Source organism: Salmo salar, chromosome 25, assembly GCF_965601325.2.
Source record: "Salmo salar chromosome 25, fSalSal1, whole genome shotgun sequence".
NCBI lineage: Eukaryota > Metazoa > Chordata > Actinopteri > Salmoniformes > Salmonidae > Salmo > Salmo salar.
In genome coordinates this window covers 30,877,754-30,897,500 of record NC_138315.1, presented here as the reverse complement: position 1 = coordinate 30,897,500, position 19,747 = coordinate 30,877,754, and the positions used below count along the sequence as shown (strand labels likewise).

The 19,747-nt window shown below is 43.6% G+C and overlaps 1 protein-coding gene across 1 annotated transcript in view; it reads left to right on the top strand.

Annotated features, from left to right (window-relative positions):
• LOC106586540 (ephrin type-A receptor 6) overlaps positions 1-19,747 on the top strand; it is a 255,977-nt gene that overhangs the window by 161,140 nt on the left and 75,090 nt on the right. The window contains exons 6-7 of the mRNA XM_045707380.2: positions 159-314; positions 3,656-3,991. Coding sequence (XP_045563336.1) covers positions 159-314; positions 3,656-3,991 — 492 coding nt within the window. The remainder of the gene's footprint in view (positions 1-158; positions 315-3,655; positions 3,992-19,747) is intronic.

Genomic DNA, 19,747 nt, shown 5'->3' with positions numbered 1-19,747 from the left:
CTGTTATCCTGCCATATATAACCATATCTCTGTGTCTGTTATCCTGCCATATATAACCATATCTCTGTGTCTGTTATCCTGCCATATATAACCATATCTCTGTGACTGTTATCCTGCCACTGATAGCCATATATCTCTCTGTCTCTCTCTCTCTGCAGCGTGTCGTCCAGGCTTCTACAAGGCGTTTGCGGGGAACATCAAGTGTTCCAAGTGTCCCCCTCACAGTTTCAGCTATGGAGAGGGGGCTGCTGTCTGCCACTGTGAGAAGGCTTTCTACAGAGCTGCGAGAGACCCACCCACTATGGCATGCACACGTGAGTTTCATCAATCAAACAATCAGTCAATCAATCAATCGATCAGGCAATCTCGTTATTGTCTAAGCAGCCCTAAATACTCTCAGATAGAGTACAGTACAGGTCTGTAGTGGTATATACTCAGGAACAAAGACAGAGAGAGAAAGAGATGGGGGGGTAAAGAGAGTTAGAGTGAGAGGGAGAGAGAGAGAAAGAGACTGGTACAGTAGAGAGAGGAAGAGAGAGAGTAGAGAGCTGATAGGGATCTGTTGAGTGGAGAATGGGAGCTGATTGATGGGCACTGGGACACAGCTTCCCTCTTAGACAGAGAAAATAGAGGGAGATAGCACAGATAGAGGACAGGAAGCCAACGGACAGATGCTGACAGAGGAGGAGGAGGTGGAAAAGGAGGTGCTCCCTTCATCTGTCCTGAGAGAGAAACACTAAGCAGGACAGATGAGAGAGAGAGAGAGCGTGAAAGAGAGAGAGAGAGCTTGAGAGACAGGTTTATTCATGGAGAAGGGTTGGCTGGAGGGGAGGACAGTGAAGGGGGAAAGAAGGAGGGGGAATGAGTTAAGGAGAGGGGAGCAGGAGGGGGGAGGCGGGGGGGACATGAGAGAGGGATGGATGGAAGGTGGAGAGCAGATGAGAAGGATGGAGGGGAGTAGGAGGGCAGGAATGAGGGAATGGGAGTGGGGAAGGGCAGGAGAGCGGGATGGAGGGCAGGAGAGGGCTCCAGCCTATTGTCCAGACAGACAGTGAGCTTGGCAGGACTGGAGAGTTTAAATCCCTCAGGCCTTTTAACACTGCCCCTCTGACAGCTGGCACTGCTCTGTACAACACAATATCTGCACACTCACACACACATTACCTGCACACACACACACACACACACACAATGCCTGCACACATCTACTTAATGCCTGCATGCACCGTCTCACAATCCCTGGATGCTCTCCCAGAATAACTTGATGAGAAGAACTCTGTACTAGATAGTAGATGTACAGTGGTATCAAAGTAGACATGATATTATATTAGTAAGGTTTTGGTTTTTAGCCTTTATTAAAACTAATAACATTTACCTTGTACCATAAGAACTGTTCTGTTTCAATGTGTATTATACTCAGATTTATACTCCTACCACTACCAGCTAAAGAGAGTTTAGGACAGAAACATGATCAATCAACACGAAGCCTTTCTATCTCTCTCTCTCTCCTCCAGGATCCCCGCTCCCATCGTCGTAATGTGGTCTTCAACCTGAATGACACCTCTCTGCATGTGGTCTTCAACCTGAATGACACCTCTCTGCTCACTCTCTCTCTCCTCTCTCTCTCTCCTCCAGGATCCCCGCTCCCATCGTCGTAATGTGGTCTTCAACCTGAATGACACCTCTCTGCTCACTCTCTCTCTCCTCTCTCTCTCTCCTCCAGGATCCCCGCTCCCATCGTCGTAATGTGGTCTTCAACCTGAATGACACCTCTCTGCTCACTCTCTCTCTCCTCTCTCTCTCTCCTCCAGGATCCCCGCTCCCATCGTCGTAATGTGGTCTTCAACCTGAATGACACCTCTCTGCTCACTCTCTCTCTCCTCTCTCTCTCTCCTCCAGGATCCCCGCTCCCATCGTCGTAATGTGGTCTTCAACCTGAATGACACCTCTCTGCTCTCTCTCTCTCTCCTCTCTCTCCTCCAGGATCCCCGCTCCCATCGTCGTAATGTGGTCTTCAACCTGAATGACACCTCTCTGCTCACTCTCTCTCTCCTCTCTCTCTCTCCTCCAGGATCCCCGCTCCCATCGTCGTAATGTGGTCTTCAACCTGAATGACACCTCTCTGCTCACTCTCTCTCTCCTCTCTCTCTCTCTCTCTCCTCTCTCTCTCTCCTCCAGGATCCCCGCTCCCATCGTCGTAATGTGGTCTTCAACCTGAATGACACCTCTGCTCACTCTCTCTCTCTCCTCTCTCTCTCTCCTCCAGGATCCCCGCTCCCATCGTCGTAATGTGGTCTTCAACCTGAATGACACCTCTGCTCACTCTCTCTCTCTCCTCTCTCTCTCTCCTCCAGGATCCCCGCTCCCATCGTCGTAATGTGGTCTTCAACCTGAATGACACCTCTCTGCTCACTCTCTCTCTCCTCTCTCTCTCTCCTCCAGGATCCCCGCTCCCATCGTCGTAATGTGGTCTTCAACCTGAATGACACCTCTGCTCACTCTCTCTCTCCTCTCTCTCTCTCCTCCAGGATCCCCGCTCCCATCGTCGTAATGTGGTCTTCAACCTGAATGACACCTCTCTGCTCTCTCTCTCTCTCCTCTCTCTCTCTCCTCCAGGATCCCCGCTCCCATCGTCGTAATGTGGTCTTCAACCTGAATGACACCTCTCTGCTCTCTCTCTCTCTCCTCTCTCTCTCTCCTCCAGGATCCCCGCTCCCATCGTCGTAATGTGGTCTTCAACCTGAATGACACCTCTCTGCTCACTCTCTCTCTCCTCTCTCTCTCTCTCTCTCTCCTCTCTCTCTCTCCTCCAGGATCCCCGCTCCCATCGTCGTAATGTGGTCTTCAACCTGAATGACACCTCTCTGCTCACTCTCTCTCTCCTCTCTCTCTCTCTCTCTCCTCTCTCTCTCTCCTCCAGGATCCCCGCTCCCATCGTCGTAATGTGATCTTCAACCTGAATGACACCTCTCTGCTCACTCTCTCTCTCTCTCTCTCCTCTCTCTCCTCCAGGTCCCCCTCCCCTTTTTGTTATGTGGTCTTCAACCTGAATGACACCTCTCTGCTCTCTCTCTCTCTCTCTCTCTCCTCCAGGTCCCCCTCCCCTCCTCGTAACATGGTCTTCAACCTGAATGACACCTCTCTCCTCTCTCTCTCTCTCCTCTCTCTCTCTCTCTCCTCCAGGTCCCCCTCCCCTCCTCGTAACATGGTCTTCAACCTGAATGACACCTCTCTCCTCTCTCTCTCTCTCCTCTCTCTCTCTCTCCTCTCTCTCTCTCTCTCCTCCAGGTCCCCCTCCCCTCCTCGTAACATGGTCTTCAACCTGAATGACACCTCTCTCCTCTCTCTCTCTCTCCTCTCTCTCTCTCTCTCCTCCAGGTCCCCCCTCCCCTCCTCGCAACGTGATTTTCAACCTGAATGACACCTCTCTCCTCTCTCTCTCTCTCCTCTCTCTCTCTCTCCTCTCTCTCTCTCTCTCCTCCAGGTCCCCCTCCCCTCCTCGTAACGTGATCTTCAACCTGAATGACACCTCTCTCCTCTCTCTCTCTCTCCTCTTTCTCTCTCTCTCTCTCCTCCAGGTCCCCCTCCCCTCCTCGCAACATGGTCTTCAACCTGAATGACACCTCTCTCCTCTCTCTCTCTCTCTCTCCTCCAGGTCCCCCCTCCCCTCCTCGCAACGTGATCTTCAACCTGAATGACACCTGTCTACTGTTAGAGTGGTCTCCACCCAGTGACATGGGTGGTCGCAGGGACCTGACCTATAACGTGCTGTGTAAACGTTGCGGCCCAGAGCCCGACCAATGCCAGCTGTGTGGGGAGGAGCTTCGCTTCGTGCCCCGCCCCCAGGGCCTGACCAACGCCATGGTAACAGTGATGGACTTCTCAGCTCACGCCAACTACACCTTCGAGATCGAGTCGCTGAACGGAGTGTCTGAGATGAGCCACTTCCCGAGACCTGTGGCCGCCATCACTGTCTCCACCGACCAGGGCGGTGGGTAGACCTAAACGCTGACCTCTAACCCCTAAACCCTGACCCATTACACAGTACACACACTCTCACACACATACACTGTCGCATACACTCAATGCACAGTGAGTGTACACTCTCTGGGTGATGTACTGTACTACGGTTCTCATCTGTGCAAACGTGTGTTTTCTTTCTCTCTCTCTCTCTCTCTCTCTCGCTCTCTCTCTCTCTCTCTCTGTCTATCTCTCTCTCTTTCTCTCTCTCTGTCTATCTCTCTCTCTCTCTCTCTCTCTCTCTCTCTCTCTCTCTCTCTCTCTCTCAATTCAATTAAATTCGCTTTATTGGCATGACGTAACAATGTACATATTGCCAAAGCTTATTTTGGATATTTACAATATAATTTTTTTTTTTTAAATGAGAGTCAAAATTGTCAACGGCACAACAGTAACAACAATAACCAAGGGTCAAAATAACCATACATTCAACAATAACAATAAGCATACAGTAGAGGACATGTGCAGGTTGATTGGTCTGTCAGACACTGTCCCTCAACTTATGGCAGGCAGCAATGTAGTGCGCTGCCAACCCACAGCTCTCTGCGTCCTCCCTCAACAGGACGGGTAGCCTATCCTCATCAGAGAGGTCTTTGAAACCCTGAATAAGGGTTTCAAATTTGGGAAAATGACACTCTCTAATTGTTTTATATTTTTGACATTTTGTCAGGAAATGCAGCTCCGTCTCAGGTTCTGCTGTTGTGCAGTGGTTGCACAGCCTTTCCTCTACAGGGAGCCAGGTTTTCCTGTGTCTACCCTTCTCAATGGCAAGGCTGTGCTCACTGAGCCTGTACTTTGTCAAGGTTTTTCTAAGGTTTTGATCAGTAACCATGGTCAAATAGTTAGCCACGGTGTACTATCGATTTAGGGCCAGATAGCACTGCATTTTGCTTTGTGTTTGTGCTTGTGTTTCCCAATAAGCAATGTAGTTTTGTTTTGACTGTGTTGTAATTTGGTTTATTCTGATTGATTGGATGTTCTGGTCCTGAGGCTCCAGTGTGTTAGTAGAACAGGTTTGTGAACTCAGCCCCAGGACCAGCTGGATGAGGGGAATCTTTTCTTTTCTCAGCTCTTGGCATTGCAGGGCTTGGTAATGATATGAGAGGGGGTCACTGTATTTCAGATGTTTCCAAAACTTAATTGCTCTTTTTTGAGTTTTTATTATTAGTGGATATTGGCCTAATTCTGCCCTGCATGCATTGTTTGTAGTTTTTCTCTGGACATGTAGAAGAATCTTACAAAACTCTGCATGCAGGGTTTCAATGGGGTGTTTGTCCCATTTGATAAAATATTGTTTTGCAAGTGGACCCCACACCTCGCTGCCATAGAGTGCAATTGGGTCAATGACATATTCAATTAGTTTTAGCCACATTTTAATAGGTATTTCAATTTGAATTTGCTTTTTAATGGCGTAGAATGCCCTGCGTGCTTTCTTTCTCAGTTCATTCACTGCCTCATTAAGGTGTCCAGTTGAGCTTATTTTTAAACCTAAGTAATTGTAGTGTGTACAGTACTCTATATACTTTGTACCAATTGAGAACTTTGGTCTAATTCCCTGAGATCTGGATCTTCTCTGGAAAATCATTATTTTAGTATTTTTGGGGTTTACTGCCAGGGCCCAGGTTTGGCAGTACTGCTCTAGCAGGTCCAGGCTCTGCTTTAGGCCATGTGCTGTGGGTGATAGCAGGCATAGGTTATCTGCGAAGATTAGGCATTTAACTTCTGAATTGTGGAGACTAACACCAGGGGCTGAGGATTTTTCTAGAACAGTGGCCAATTCGTTAATGTAAATATTGAAGAGTGCAGGGCTCAGATTGCAACCCTGGCGAAGGCCCCGCCCCTGGTTAAAGAATTCTGTTATTTTCTTACCAAATTTAATGCTGCACGTATTGCCAATATACATTGATTTAATTATATCATATGTTTTACCCCCTACACCACTTTCAATAACTTTGTAGAACAGTCCTGTATGCCCAATAGAATCAAATGCTTTTTGGAAGTCGATAAAGCAAGCGTATATTTTGGTATTATTTTGGTGGACATGTTTATCTATCAGGGTGTGTAGAGTGTAAATATGATCAGTTGTGTGATGTTTTGGTATAAATCCAATTTGGCTTTTACTCAAGACATTGTGCTTATTAAGGAAGTTTAGAACTCTTACATTGATAATACTACAGAAAACCTTCCCCAGGTTACTGTTCACACAAATGCCTTGAAATTGTGCACTAGTGAGTTTGAGCATCTCATTTAGGATGCTATCAGGTCCGCATGCTTTTTTAAATTTGAGAGCCTGAAGTTTCTTATAGAGCTCCTGGTCAGTAATTGGGGAGTCCAATGGATTTTGATTGTCCTTTATAGCGTTTTCTAATCCATTCAACTTCTCTCTCTCTCTCTCTCTGTCTGTCTATCTCTCTCTCTCTGTCTATCTCTCTCTGTGAGGATGTGTGAATGTGTCTGGTAGATGTAATCTATTGTTCTATTACACATGGGACACTGGCGTCCACAGACAGACAGTCAGTCCTGCAGGTCATTCTGGGTAATATCCATCAGTATTGTAGTACTTGAGACCAGTCTCCAGACCACATAATGAGTTTATCATTTCCCATTCAGTAAGCGCATAAAATAAACTTTTCCAGTCCAAATGTCCAGACTCCTTTTATGACACATTACTTAATGTCTTATAGCCTATTGAAACCTTGGCTTTCTACATTACATTTTTAGCATTCATATCCTCAAACTTTGTTGCGCTTGTCAGAATTTACTTCATTTGCTGGTAGGGAAGATTGGGAAATGGGGAAATTGTTTGAAAGTTGCGCTCACGGAAACTGGGGGAAGTTGTAACATATTTTAGTTTTTTTAATCTATTATAGACCTGTTTTGGTTAGTGATCAATTGTAGTGTCTCTCTATTGGCCCTCAGCATGGATTCTTTTCACCCTTCTGAATGTGTAAAGGATCCATATGTTGTTCTGAAATATGAACCCAGAAATACTGGACATTTTGAACTCGTATTATGGTGCTGATTTGACAGAATTCCTGTCTTGGTCTTGAACTTTTCCGGTCTCGGTCTTGACTCAAGATGGTCAAGATTGTCTCGAACACAACACTGATATCCCCTCTGTTATTTCCTAACCGGACACAGACTGGCTGTGACAAGCACACTACTGTAGCAGGCTGGTTTACCTTTAGTATAGCTTTAATCTCTAGATGTGACTCTCATCTCACTTTTACATTGGAAAAAGATAGAGCCTGGAGTTTTCTTTGTTTATTTGCATAATTTGTGTAATCACAATCTCTTTTTCTTCTGCTTTGTCTTCCTTCTCTCTTACACAGTCTGTCCCTCTACACTCTCCATTTATTATTTCTCTCTCTCCCACACTCCCTCTCTCACACATCCACCCACAGTGAATGGAGATTTATAAGGCATAGGGATTACCAGTGGGGTACCTTGGCCTTGAGTAAATCCCATCACATTTAGAGAAAATGATAAGAGTCTTGGAAAAGAACGTGTGGATTAATGGGCTAGGCTGATACCAGGAGCGTGGCTCTGTCCCATAACTATCTGATTTACTATATTAGTTTCTCCATTAGGACACAGAGGATCACTACAGGTCATACTGACACACACACACACACACAGATACACGCCGTAAGAAATTGAGAACTGGAGAACATGACAGGTCTTTTATACCATGGAGAATCCTGGAAATATCACACAGTGAAGACGTCAAGACTTTTTATTCTATTTTCATTTGACATATCAAACTTCCATTGGAGACGTGCAGCTTTGCATCTGTGTATTGTCAACGTGGTGATGTATTTTGAAGGAGAGATGTCTGGATTTGATGAGATTATGTCTCTGCAATACTGTGTGTGGTTTAGGAGAAGAGGTTGGGGACAGGGAAACTCTAAACCACACACACACACAGACACACTCTTCCATATAGTCCCTCCCATCCCCAGTGAGCTATTGAACAGGAGTTTCTTATAAACAGTTAACCTAGCGTGTCTTCCCTGAGCCCAGGCAGTATGGCCGCCCCGCCAGGTATCCCAGAGGGCTGTGCGTCAGGGAGGTGGGAGCCCCCCATCAGGTGACTGGGTCACGCCTGGCGGAACACAGGAAGCCGCTGGGAGGAAGGGGCGGGACCAGCTGTCAGTCGCCGCGGCAGCAGAGTGTGATTGACGCGTTGGGGGAGTCACGGTGGAGAGGAAGTGGAAAGTTAATTGAATGTTGGGAGAAGTGAAGTGAGAGACTAAACCCAGGAGAGAGAAAGACCGAGGGATGATATGCATGTCTGGAGAGGTGAGTGAGTGAGTGAGTGAGTGAGTGAGTGAGTGAGTGAGTGAGTGAGTGAGTGAGTGAGTGAGTGAGTGAGTGAGTGAGTGAGTGAGTGAGTGAGTGAGTGAGTGAGTGAGTGAGTGAGTGAGTGAGATGGAAGGGAGAAAGAGGACTAGGCAGGAAATGAAAGAGTGTGTGGGTGAGGAAAAGTCGGTTGGAGTGGGGAAGACAGAGAGGTATAAAGGCAGTGAGGAGGAGAGAGAGAGAATACTTGGGAAAGGAGGATACAGGTGGAGGAGTGGATAGAGGGCCAGAGGAAGGAGGAGAGAGACAGAATACTTGGGAAAGGAGGAGACAGGTGGAGGAGTGGATAGAGGGCCAGAGGAAGGAGGAGAGAGACAGAAGACTTGGGAAAGGAGGAGACAGGTGGAGGAGTGGATAGAGGGCCAGAGGAAGGAGGAGAGAGACAGAATACTTGGGAAAGGAGGAGACAGGTGGAGGAGTGGATAGAGGGCCAGAGGAAGGAGGAGAGAGACAGAGTACTTGGGAAAGGAGGAGACAGGTGGAGGAGTGGATAGAGGGCCAGAGGAAGGAGGAGAGAGACAGAATACTTGGGAAAGGAGGAGACAGGTGGAGGAGTGGATAGAGGGCCAGAGGAAGGAGGAGAGAGACAGAAGACTTGGGAAAGGAGGAGACAGGTGGAGGAGTGGATAGAGGGCCAGAGGAAGGAGGAGAGAGACAGAATACTTGGGAAAGGAGGAGACAGGTGGAGGAGTGGATAGAGGGCCAGAGGAAGGAGGAGAGAGACAGAAGACTTGGGAAAGGAGGAGACAGGTGGAGGAGTGGATAGAGGGCCAGAGGAAGGAGGAGAGAGACAGAATACTTGGGAAAGGAGGAGACAGGTGGAGGAGTGGATAGAGGGCCAGAGGAAGGAGGAGAGAGACAGAATACTTGGGAAAGGAGGAGACAGGTGGAGGAGTGGATAGAGGGCCAGAGGAAGGAGGAGATAGACAGAATACTTGGGAAAGGAGGAGACAGGTGGAGGAGTGGATAGAGGGCCAGAGGAAGGAGGAGAGAGACAGAATACTTGGGAAAGGAGGAGACAGGTGGAGGAGTGGATAGAGGGCCAGAGGAAGGAGGAGAGAGACAGAATACTTGGGAAAGGAGGAGACAGGTGGAGGAGTGGATAGAGGGCCAGAGGAAGGAGGAAGAGGAGGAAATGCCCTAGAAAGAGGGGAGTTTTTTTAATCAGGGGAAGCAGCTGGCTAATCGTGTGTGTCACCAAAGCAATCAGGGACAGGCAGAGAGAGAGAGCGAGAGAGAGTGTGCTCCTCTTCAGCAGACTCTCTAGTAGGAATATATATTAGTATCGCTGAAGGAACTTCACTTTAATCGTGTCCTCTCGCAGTTAAAGAGGAGATAACATTTTCTGATCATGCCTGTTGATATCAAAACCTCCTCTCCTCCCCTTCCTCTCCTCTTCTCATCTCATCTCCCCTTCCTCCTTACCTCCCCTTTCTCTCCTCCCCTCTCCTCCTCTCCTCTTCTCATCTCCCCTACTCTCCTCTCCTTCTCCCCTTTCTCTCTTTCTCTCCTCCTCTCCTCTTCTCCCCTTCCTCCTCTCCTCCCCTTCTCTTCTCTCATCCCCTTTTCTCTCTTCTCCTCCCCATATCTTCTCTCCTCTCCTCCCCTTATCTTCTCTCCTCCCCTTATCTTCTCTCCTCCCCTAATCTTCTCTCCTCTCCTCCCTTTATCTTCTCTTATCTCCTCTCCTTATCTTCTCTCCTCTCATCCCCTTATCTTATCTCCTCCCCTTATCTTCTCTCCTCTCCTCACCTCCCCTTATCTTCTCTCCTCTCCTCACCTCCCCTTATCTTCTCTCCTCCTCCCCTTCTCTTCTCTCCTCTTCTGTACTAGGTGTCCAATCTCCAATCCCTATGACAGAGTGCATGTATTAGGCAATATACAGTGTACCAGACCCATGTAGAGTGTTTAATAAAGATGAGGGATGTGTGAGTAGATGGTGTGTACTGTGATCGCAGGCAGGTAGTGTAGTGTAGAGTAGTGTAGTGCAGCAGTGTGGCCTTGCAGGCAGAGAGAGTGGTAGTAAATACAGGCCAACTCAGCACTGTGTTATTAGCCTGTGATTTATACTGCTGTGGCTTAGAGAGTGCCCTTAGCATCACCGCCACACCGCCACACCACAGCCCTGTAGCCACCTTGTTTTCCATTCTTCTCTTTTATTATTTCTTATTGTTGTAGCATTGTCAAGAAGGAACCTGCGGCGTACACCATGTGTATCCTGTACGATTAATAAAACGTGGAACTTGAAATTTGAAACTTCTATTACAGGTACATGTGGTGTGTGTGCGTGCGGGACGAGGCTCCCAGGGACAGGCCTTTGTGTCGGTATGACCTTTCACGACCAGGGTCATCTCCATCATCACTGACACACACACACATTAGTCTTCTTTATAGCGCCTGTACAGGGAGATATGGAGCGACAACAGGGTCGGATAAGTGTATTAATAAATGTATTCAACAGCTCGTTCTCTTTCCTGTACTGATTTATCAAAGTATTTATCCTAGTAATGCCTCTCTGCTTTTTTTTTCTCTCTCTCTCTCTCGGTCTCTCTTTATCTCTCTCTCTCGCTCTCTCTCGCTCTCTCTCTCTCTCTCTCACACACTTTCTCTCTCTCACTAACTCTCTCAGCACATAGCCATGTTTTAATGGTAGGTGTTTGTCATAGTATAGTGTCAGTGCATGTTGTTATATTTTAGATTCACATCCTCCTAGTGTAGATTTATAAGGGCTGTTTTTCATCAGGTTAGTAAAGACCAATGACATATCATACAGTTTAAATACATGTATAGTGTTTGGCCTTTAGTGTGCTTTTACTGTAACAGGCATTCCATCTTTTCTTTACCCCTTTAGTTTGATTTAATATCTGTTTTTGCTTTCAACAAGCTACGTTTTTCAGTCTTTGTTCCAATAATCTACAACTCAACACATTTTGTGACAGGCGGGAAAAAACGCATTACATCCATAATTGTTAGTCCTGTGGCTATTAAATGATAGGGAGTGTTTTATTAATTTAGCACTAATTCCTCTTGCAGTTAATGTCTCTCCAACTTAATGGGAATGCAGAAATCTTATAACTGGTTACTGAAGAGTGAAGTTTTAAAACTCAGAACAGATAACATGCAGGCATGAACACAATAACAACACACCCCATTTAACACTCAAGACCTACAGCTCAGATCCATTGCTTGGGTGGAAAAACCTTCTGCCTGTTTTACTAGTGTCACACATAGCAGAACTTTTATCCGCATAAGAAAAATCCCAGAGAGATCAAGTCCACTTGTTCGTGTGGTATTGTACAGCAGAGCAGGGCTGTAAGCGATAATGCCAGGGGTGCTGTACTGTATATTATTGGAACGCTCCTTGGACCATCTGAATGAACTATGATCAGAACAGTCTGTGTTGTAATGTGCTGTATTGCTTGAAATGTGTTAGAGTAATAATGTGTGTCTGTAATAATGTGCTCTCAGATGGGGCTTCATCATGGTGTGTGTCTGCTTCTGGGCAGACAGAAATAACCACTGTATCTCTCTACTCTCTCTCTTTCTCTCTCTCTCTTGTTCTCAAATTCAAATTCAAGCTGCTTTATTTGCATGAAAAACAATGTGTCAATATTGCCAAAGTAACAATGTATACAATATACATTGTAATAAAATTATAAACAATATCAAATAATAATATAAAATGGCAGTAAATAATAATACAAAATTAAATAGAAAAATATTAACAATAAAATGGTAACAGTCAATAGTAGAATGTAATGTAATAAATATATAAATATAAATATGGAAAATGAAACTATAACTAACTAATAACTAAATAACGGTCATCTTCACCATTACATCTATACTACAACTTCTATCATCATTACCACTACCACTACCATCACTAAACTGCTATCATTACCATTACCACCCATACCACTACTACTACTACCACCATCACTAAACTGTTATCATTACCATTACCACCCATACCACTACTACTACTACCACCACCATCACTAAACTGTTATCATTACCATTACCACCCATACCACTACTACTACCACCACCACCATCACTAAACTGTTATCATTACCATTACCACCCATACCACTACTACTACTACCACCACCATCACTAAACTGTTATCATTACCATTACCACCCATACCACTACTACTACTACTACCACCATCACTAAACTGTTATCATTACCATTACCACCCATACCACTACTACTACCACTACTACTACCACCATCACTAAACTGTTATCATTACCATTACCACCCATACCACTACTACTACTACCACCACCATCACTAAACTGTTATCATTACCATTACCACCCATACCACTACTACTACTACCACCACCATCACTAAACTGCTATCATTACCATTACCACCCATACCACTACTACTACTACCACCATCACTAAACTGTTATCATTACCATTACCACCCATACCACTACTACTACCACCACCATCACTAAACTGTTATCATTACCATTACCACCCATACCACTACTACTACCACCACCATCACTAAACTGCTATCATTACCATTACCACCCATACCACTACTACTACTCACCACCATCACTAAACTGCTATCATTACCATTACCACCCATACCACTACTACTACCACCACCATCACTAAACTGTTATCATTACCATTACCACCCATACCACTACTACTACTACCACCACCATCACTAAACTGCTATCATTACCATTACCACCCATACCACTACTACTACTACTACCACCACCATCACTAAACTGTTATCATTACCATTACCACCCATACCACTACTACTACTACCACCATCACTAAACTGTTATCATTACCATTACCACCCATACCACTACTACTACTACTACTACCACCATCACTAAACTGTTATCATTACCATTACCACCCATACCACTACTACTACTACCACCATCACTAAACTGTTATCATTACCATTACTACCCATACTACTACTACTACTACTACCACCACCATCACTAAACTGTTATCATTACCATTACCACCCATACCACTACTACTACTACCACCATCACTAAACTGTTATCATTACCATTACCACCCATACCACTACTACTACTACTACCACCACCATCACTAAACTGTTATCATTACCATTACCACCCATACCACTACTACTACTACTATTACCACCATCACTAAACTGTTATCATTACCATTACTACCCATACCACTACTACTACCACCACCATCACTAAACTGTTATCATTACCATTACCACCCATACCACTACTACTACTACTACTACCACCATCACTAAACTGTTATCATTACCATTACCACCCATACCACTACTACTACTACCACCACCATCACTAAACTGCTATCATTACCATTACCACCCATACCACTACTACTACTACCACCATCACTAAACTGCTATCATTACCATTACCACCCATACCACTACTACTACTACCACCACCATCACTAAACTGCTATCATTACCATTACCACCCATACCACTACTACTACTACTACCACCACCATCACTAAACTGCTATCATTACCATTACCACCCATACCACTACTACTACTACCACCACCATCACTAAACTGTTATCATTACCATTACCACCCATACCACTACTACTACAACCACCACCATCACTAAACTGCTATCATTACCATTACCACCCATACCACTACTACTACTACCACCACCATCACTAAACTGTTATCATTACCATTACCACCCATACCACTACTACTACTACCACCACCATCACTAAACTGTTATCATTACCATTACCACCCATACCACTACTACTACCACCACCACCAACACTAAACTGTTATCATTACCATTACCATCCATACCACTACTACTACTACCACCACCATCACTAAACTGTTATCATTACCATTACCACCCATACCACTACTACTACCACCACCATCACTAAACTGTTATCATTACCATTACTCACCCATACCACTACTACTACTACTACTACCACCACCATCACTAAACTGTTATCATTACCATTACCACCCATACCACTACTACTACTACTATTACCACCATCACTAAACTGCTATCATTACCATTACCACCCATACCACTACTACTACTACCACCACCATCACTAAACTGTTATCATTACCATTACCACCCATACCACTACTACTACTACTACCACCACCATCACTAAACTGCTATCATTACCATTACCACCCATACCACTACTACTACTACCACCAACATCACTAAACTGTTATCATTACCATTACCACCCATACCACTACTACTACTACTACTACTACTACCATCACTAAACTGTTATCATTACCATTACCATCCATACCACTACTACTACTACCACCACCATCACTAAACTGTTATCATTACCATTACCACCCATACCACTACTACTACTACCACCACCATCACTAAACTGCTATCATTACCATTACCACCCATACCACTACTATCACCACCACCATCATTAAACTGCTATCATTACCATTACCACCCATACCACTACTACTACTACCACCATCACTAAACTGCTATCATTACCATTACCACCCATACCACTACTACCACCACCATCACTAAACTGTTATCATTACCATTACTACCCATACCACTACTACTACTACCACCACCATCACTAAACTGCTATCATTAACATTACTACCCATACCACTACTACTACCACCACCACCACCACTAAACTGTTATCATTACCATTACTACCCATACCACTACTACTACTACTACCATCACTAAACTGCTATCATTACCATTACCACCCATACCACTACTACTACTACTACCACCACCATCACTAAACTGCTATCATTACCATTACCACCCATACCACTACTACTACTACCATCACCATCACTAAACTGTTATCATTACCATTACCACCCATACCACTACTACTACTACCACCACCACCATCACTAAACTGTTATCATTACCATTACCATCCATACCACTACTACTACTACTACCACCACCATCACTAAACTGTTATCATTACCATTACCACCCATACCACTACTACTACTACTACCACCACCATCACTAAACTGTTATCATTACCATTACCATCCATACCACTACTACTACCACCACCATCACTAAACTGTTATCATTACCATTACCACCCATACCACTACTACTACTACCACCATCACTAAACTGTTATCATTACCATTACCACCCATACCACTACTACTACTACCACCACCACCATCACTAAACTGCTATCATTACCATTACCACCCATACCACTACTACTATCACCACCACCATCACTAAACTGTTATCATTACCATTACCACCCATACCACTACTACTACTACCACCACCACCATCACTAAACTGCTATCATTACCATTACCACCCATACCACTACTACTACTACCACCACCATCACTAAACTGCTATCATTACCATTACCACCCATACCACTACTACTACCACCACCATCACTAAACTGCTATCATTACCATTACCACCCATACCACTACTACTACTACTACCACCACCATCACTAAACTGCTATCATTACCATTACCACCCATACCACTACTACTACTACTACCACCACCATCACTAAACTGTTATCATTACCATTACCACCCATACCACTACTACTATCACCACCACTAAACTGTTATCATTACCATTACCACCCATACCACTACTACTACTATCACCACCACCATCACTAAACTGCTATCATTACCATTACCACCCATACCACTACTACTACTACCACCACCATCACTAAACTGTTATCATTACCATTACCACCCATACCACTACTACTACTACCACCATCACTAAACTGCTATCATTACCATTACCACCCATACCACTACTACTACTACTACCACCACCACTAAACTGTTATCATTACCATTACCACCCATACCACTACTACTACTACTACCACCACCATCACTAAACTGCTATCATTACCATTACCACCCTTACCACTACTACTACCACCACCATCACTAAACTGCTATCATTACCATTACCACCCATACCACTACTACTACTACTACCACCACCATCACTAAACTGTTATCATTACCATTACCACCCATACCACTACTACTACTACCACCACCATCACTAAACTGTTATCATTACCATTACCACCCTTACCACTACTACTACCACCACCATCACTAAACTGCTATCATTACCATTACCACCCATACCACTACTACTACTACTACCACCACCACTAAACTGTTATCATTACCATTACCACCCATACCACTACTACTACTACTACCATCACTAAACTGCTATCATTACCATTACCACCCTTACCACTACTACTACCACCACCATCACTAAACTGCTATCATTACCATTACCACCCATACCACTACCATTTGGAATGATAAACAACAATAATAATAGTAATAACAATAATATTAATAATAAGTAAGTTACTGCTTACTATGCAGATGTTATTATTCAGTGTCCCTCAGGCTATGGCAGGCAAATACATATTTGGCTGCAAGAGGAGCCATTGCTCCTTCACCCATGAGTATTTTTAGTTTTTCCTCTGGGGTTAATAAGTTCAAATTTTGAATAAATGTAGTCATTTCTGTGAATAATGAATCTCTTTGGGAGGAATATTTATCACAGTAAAGGAGAAAGTGCATCTCTGTCTCTACCTCCCCTGTCGTGCAGTGACCACATACACACTCCTCTTTGGGTAGCCATGTCTTTTTATGTCTGCCGGTTTCTACTGCCAATCGGTGGTCACTCAGCCTGTACTTGGTAAGGATCTGTCTCTGCTTCGTATCTCTGACAGAGTAGAGATAATCAGCCAATTCAGATTCTCTGTTTAGGGTAAGATAGCAATTTAGTCGGCTTTGGGATTTTGTTTCGTTTTTCCAATGTTGTAAATATGAGTCCTTTGATTGGTTCATGATTTTGTTTATTTGAATTCTTTCTTTTGAAGCAGTGCTGGTGTCAGCTTGGTTGGTGAGGTCCAACACCAGCTGACTGAGAGGGCTCGTTTCTGGGCTCAGCTCTTGGGTTTGAAGTGCTTTAAATTGCAGACTTGAATTTGGACTTGAATTTAGATGTATCCAAAATTTGATTGATCTTTTCTGTATTTTCATTATTACTGGAAAGCGGCCCAATTCTGCCCTACATGCATTAGTTGGTGTATTTCTCTGGACTTGTAGGATTTTCCGACAGAATTCTGCATGTAGTGCTTCAATTGGATGTTTGTCCCACATTTTAAAGTCCAGTTTATTGAGTGGCCCCCAAACCTCATTTCCGTAAAGAGTTATTGGTAGGATTACACTGTCAAATATTTTGGTGCAAATTCTAATTGGGATGTTGATTTTGAATAATTTCATTTTTATTGCATACAATACTCTGCGGGCTTTTTCTTTGAGTGCATACACTGCCATATTAAAGTTTCCCGATGCAGATATGGTCAGACCAAGGTAGGTGTAATTTTTTGTGTGTTCAATTATGGTGTTGTTCAGGGTGAATTTATATTTGTGTTTCTGACATCTGTTTTTTGGGGGGGGGGAAATCATGATTTTAGTTTTTTGAAAATTTACTGCCAGGGCCCAATTATGGCAATATTGCTCTAGAATATTAATGTTCTGTTGAAGACCTTCTTTGGTTGGTGATAGAAGTACCAAGTCATCAGCATATAGCAGGTATTTCACCTGTGTCAAATAGTGTGAGTCCTGGGGCTGGAGAATGGTCCAACATGTCTGCTAATTCATTGATATAAATGTTGAAAAGATTTGGACTCAAACTGCAGCCTTGTCTCACACCTTGATGTTGTGAAAATAATTCTGTTCTTTGGTTTTTGATTTTTATTGCACACTTGTTTTCTGTGTACATACATTTTATTAAGTTATACACCTTACCACCAAGCCCACTTTGGAGAATTTTGTAGAATAGCCCTTTGTGCCAAATATAATCAAATGCTTTTTGAAAGTCAATAAAGCAAGCAAAGATTTTGCCCTCTTTTTTTTGGTGGACGTGTTTATTAATTAGTGTGTGTAAGGTGTATATATGGTCAGTAGTGTGATGGTTAGGGAGAAAGCCAATTTGACATTTACTTATTACATTTTTTTCAGGGAAGCAGCCATCAGGGAAGCAGCCAGAAGTTAAAACCATGTTGAACAATTTAAGCACAGCATTTTGCAACTCAGGTGTGCTGTTTTTCAGCATTTCATTTCTGATGTTGTCTAGACCACAAGCCTTCTTTGATTTAATAGATTTGAGCTTTTCATTTAGTTCTTGTTGGGTTATTGGGTAATCTAATGGATTTTGGTTGTTTTTAATGACTGATTCAAGGATGTTCCATTTTCCTTTAATTTCTAATTGGTTCTGTTGTAAGTCTTTTTGTGGGATGTTTTTGTATAGATTATCAAAACAAGTTTTCCAAATTCCTAAATCTTGTATGGCTAATTCTTGTGGCTTTGTTGTGCTTAAATTGTTCCACATGTCCCAGAACTGATTTTGGTCAATTGCGATTTCAATTTCATCAAGTGTCTTGTTGGTATAATTCAATTTCTTGCGTTTCAGTGTTTGTTTATACTGTTTCAGAGTTTTCAAGTATTCATATCGTAGCTCTGGGTTGTTTTGCTGCTTATGTTTTTTGTTTGACATTTGTCTTAGGTGCTTTCTAATTGTTTTACATTCATTTTCAAACCATTTGTCAGAAACATTTTGTTTTTTGTTTCTGATGTTGCATTTCTTTGGTTTTCTCAAATTTGCTTTCGATGCTGCTTTTTGGAATATGCAGTTGATGTTTTGAGTAGCCGAATTGACACCATCTTTATTGTTTTGGTATTGTGAGTTATTGAAAAACTGTATAGAGTTCATAATTTCATTTGAGTTCAACGTTTCAATGAATCTCTCTGCACTGTTTGGAGCCCAGCTGTACGATGGGTTTATGTTGTAGAGTTTATTGGGCTGTTTTTTTGAATGAGTATTGCCGGTTAATTTCTTCAGAAACACGTTGATCTGACTGTGATCTGACAATGGTGTCTGTGGTCTGACAGTGAATGCACTAATGGAGGAGGGGTCAATGTCAGTGATGGCATAATCGACTACACTTGTCCCAAGAGCTGAGCAGTAAGTAAACCGACCTAAAGAGTCCCCTCTGATTCTACCATTAAGCATGTACAGGCCTAAAGCTCGACAGAGATGCACTAACTCCTTCCCATTTTTGTTCAGTATTTGGTCAGGACTGTTTATATTATTTATAATAGGGCTACTGTACAAGGAGGGGTGTCCACATATGTGGTGGTTACCGCCCGCATGAGTGTAGTCAGGCTCAGAACCTGTTCTTGCATTGAAA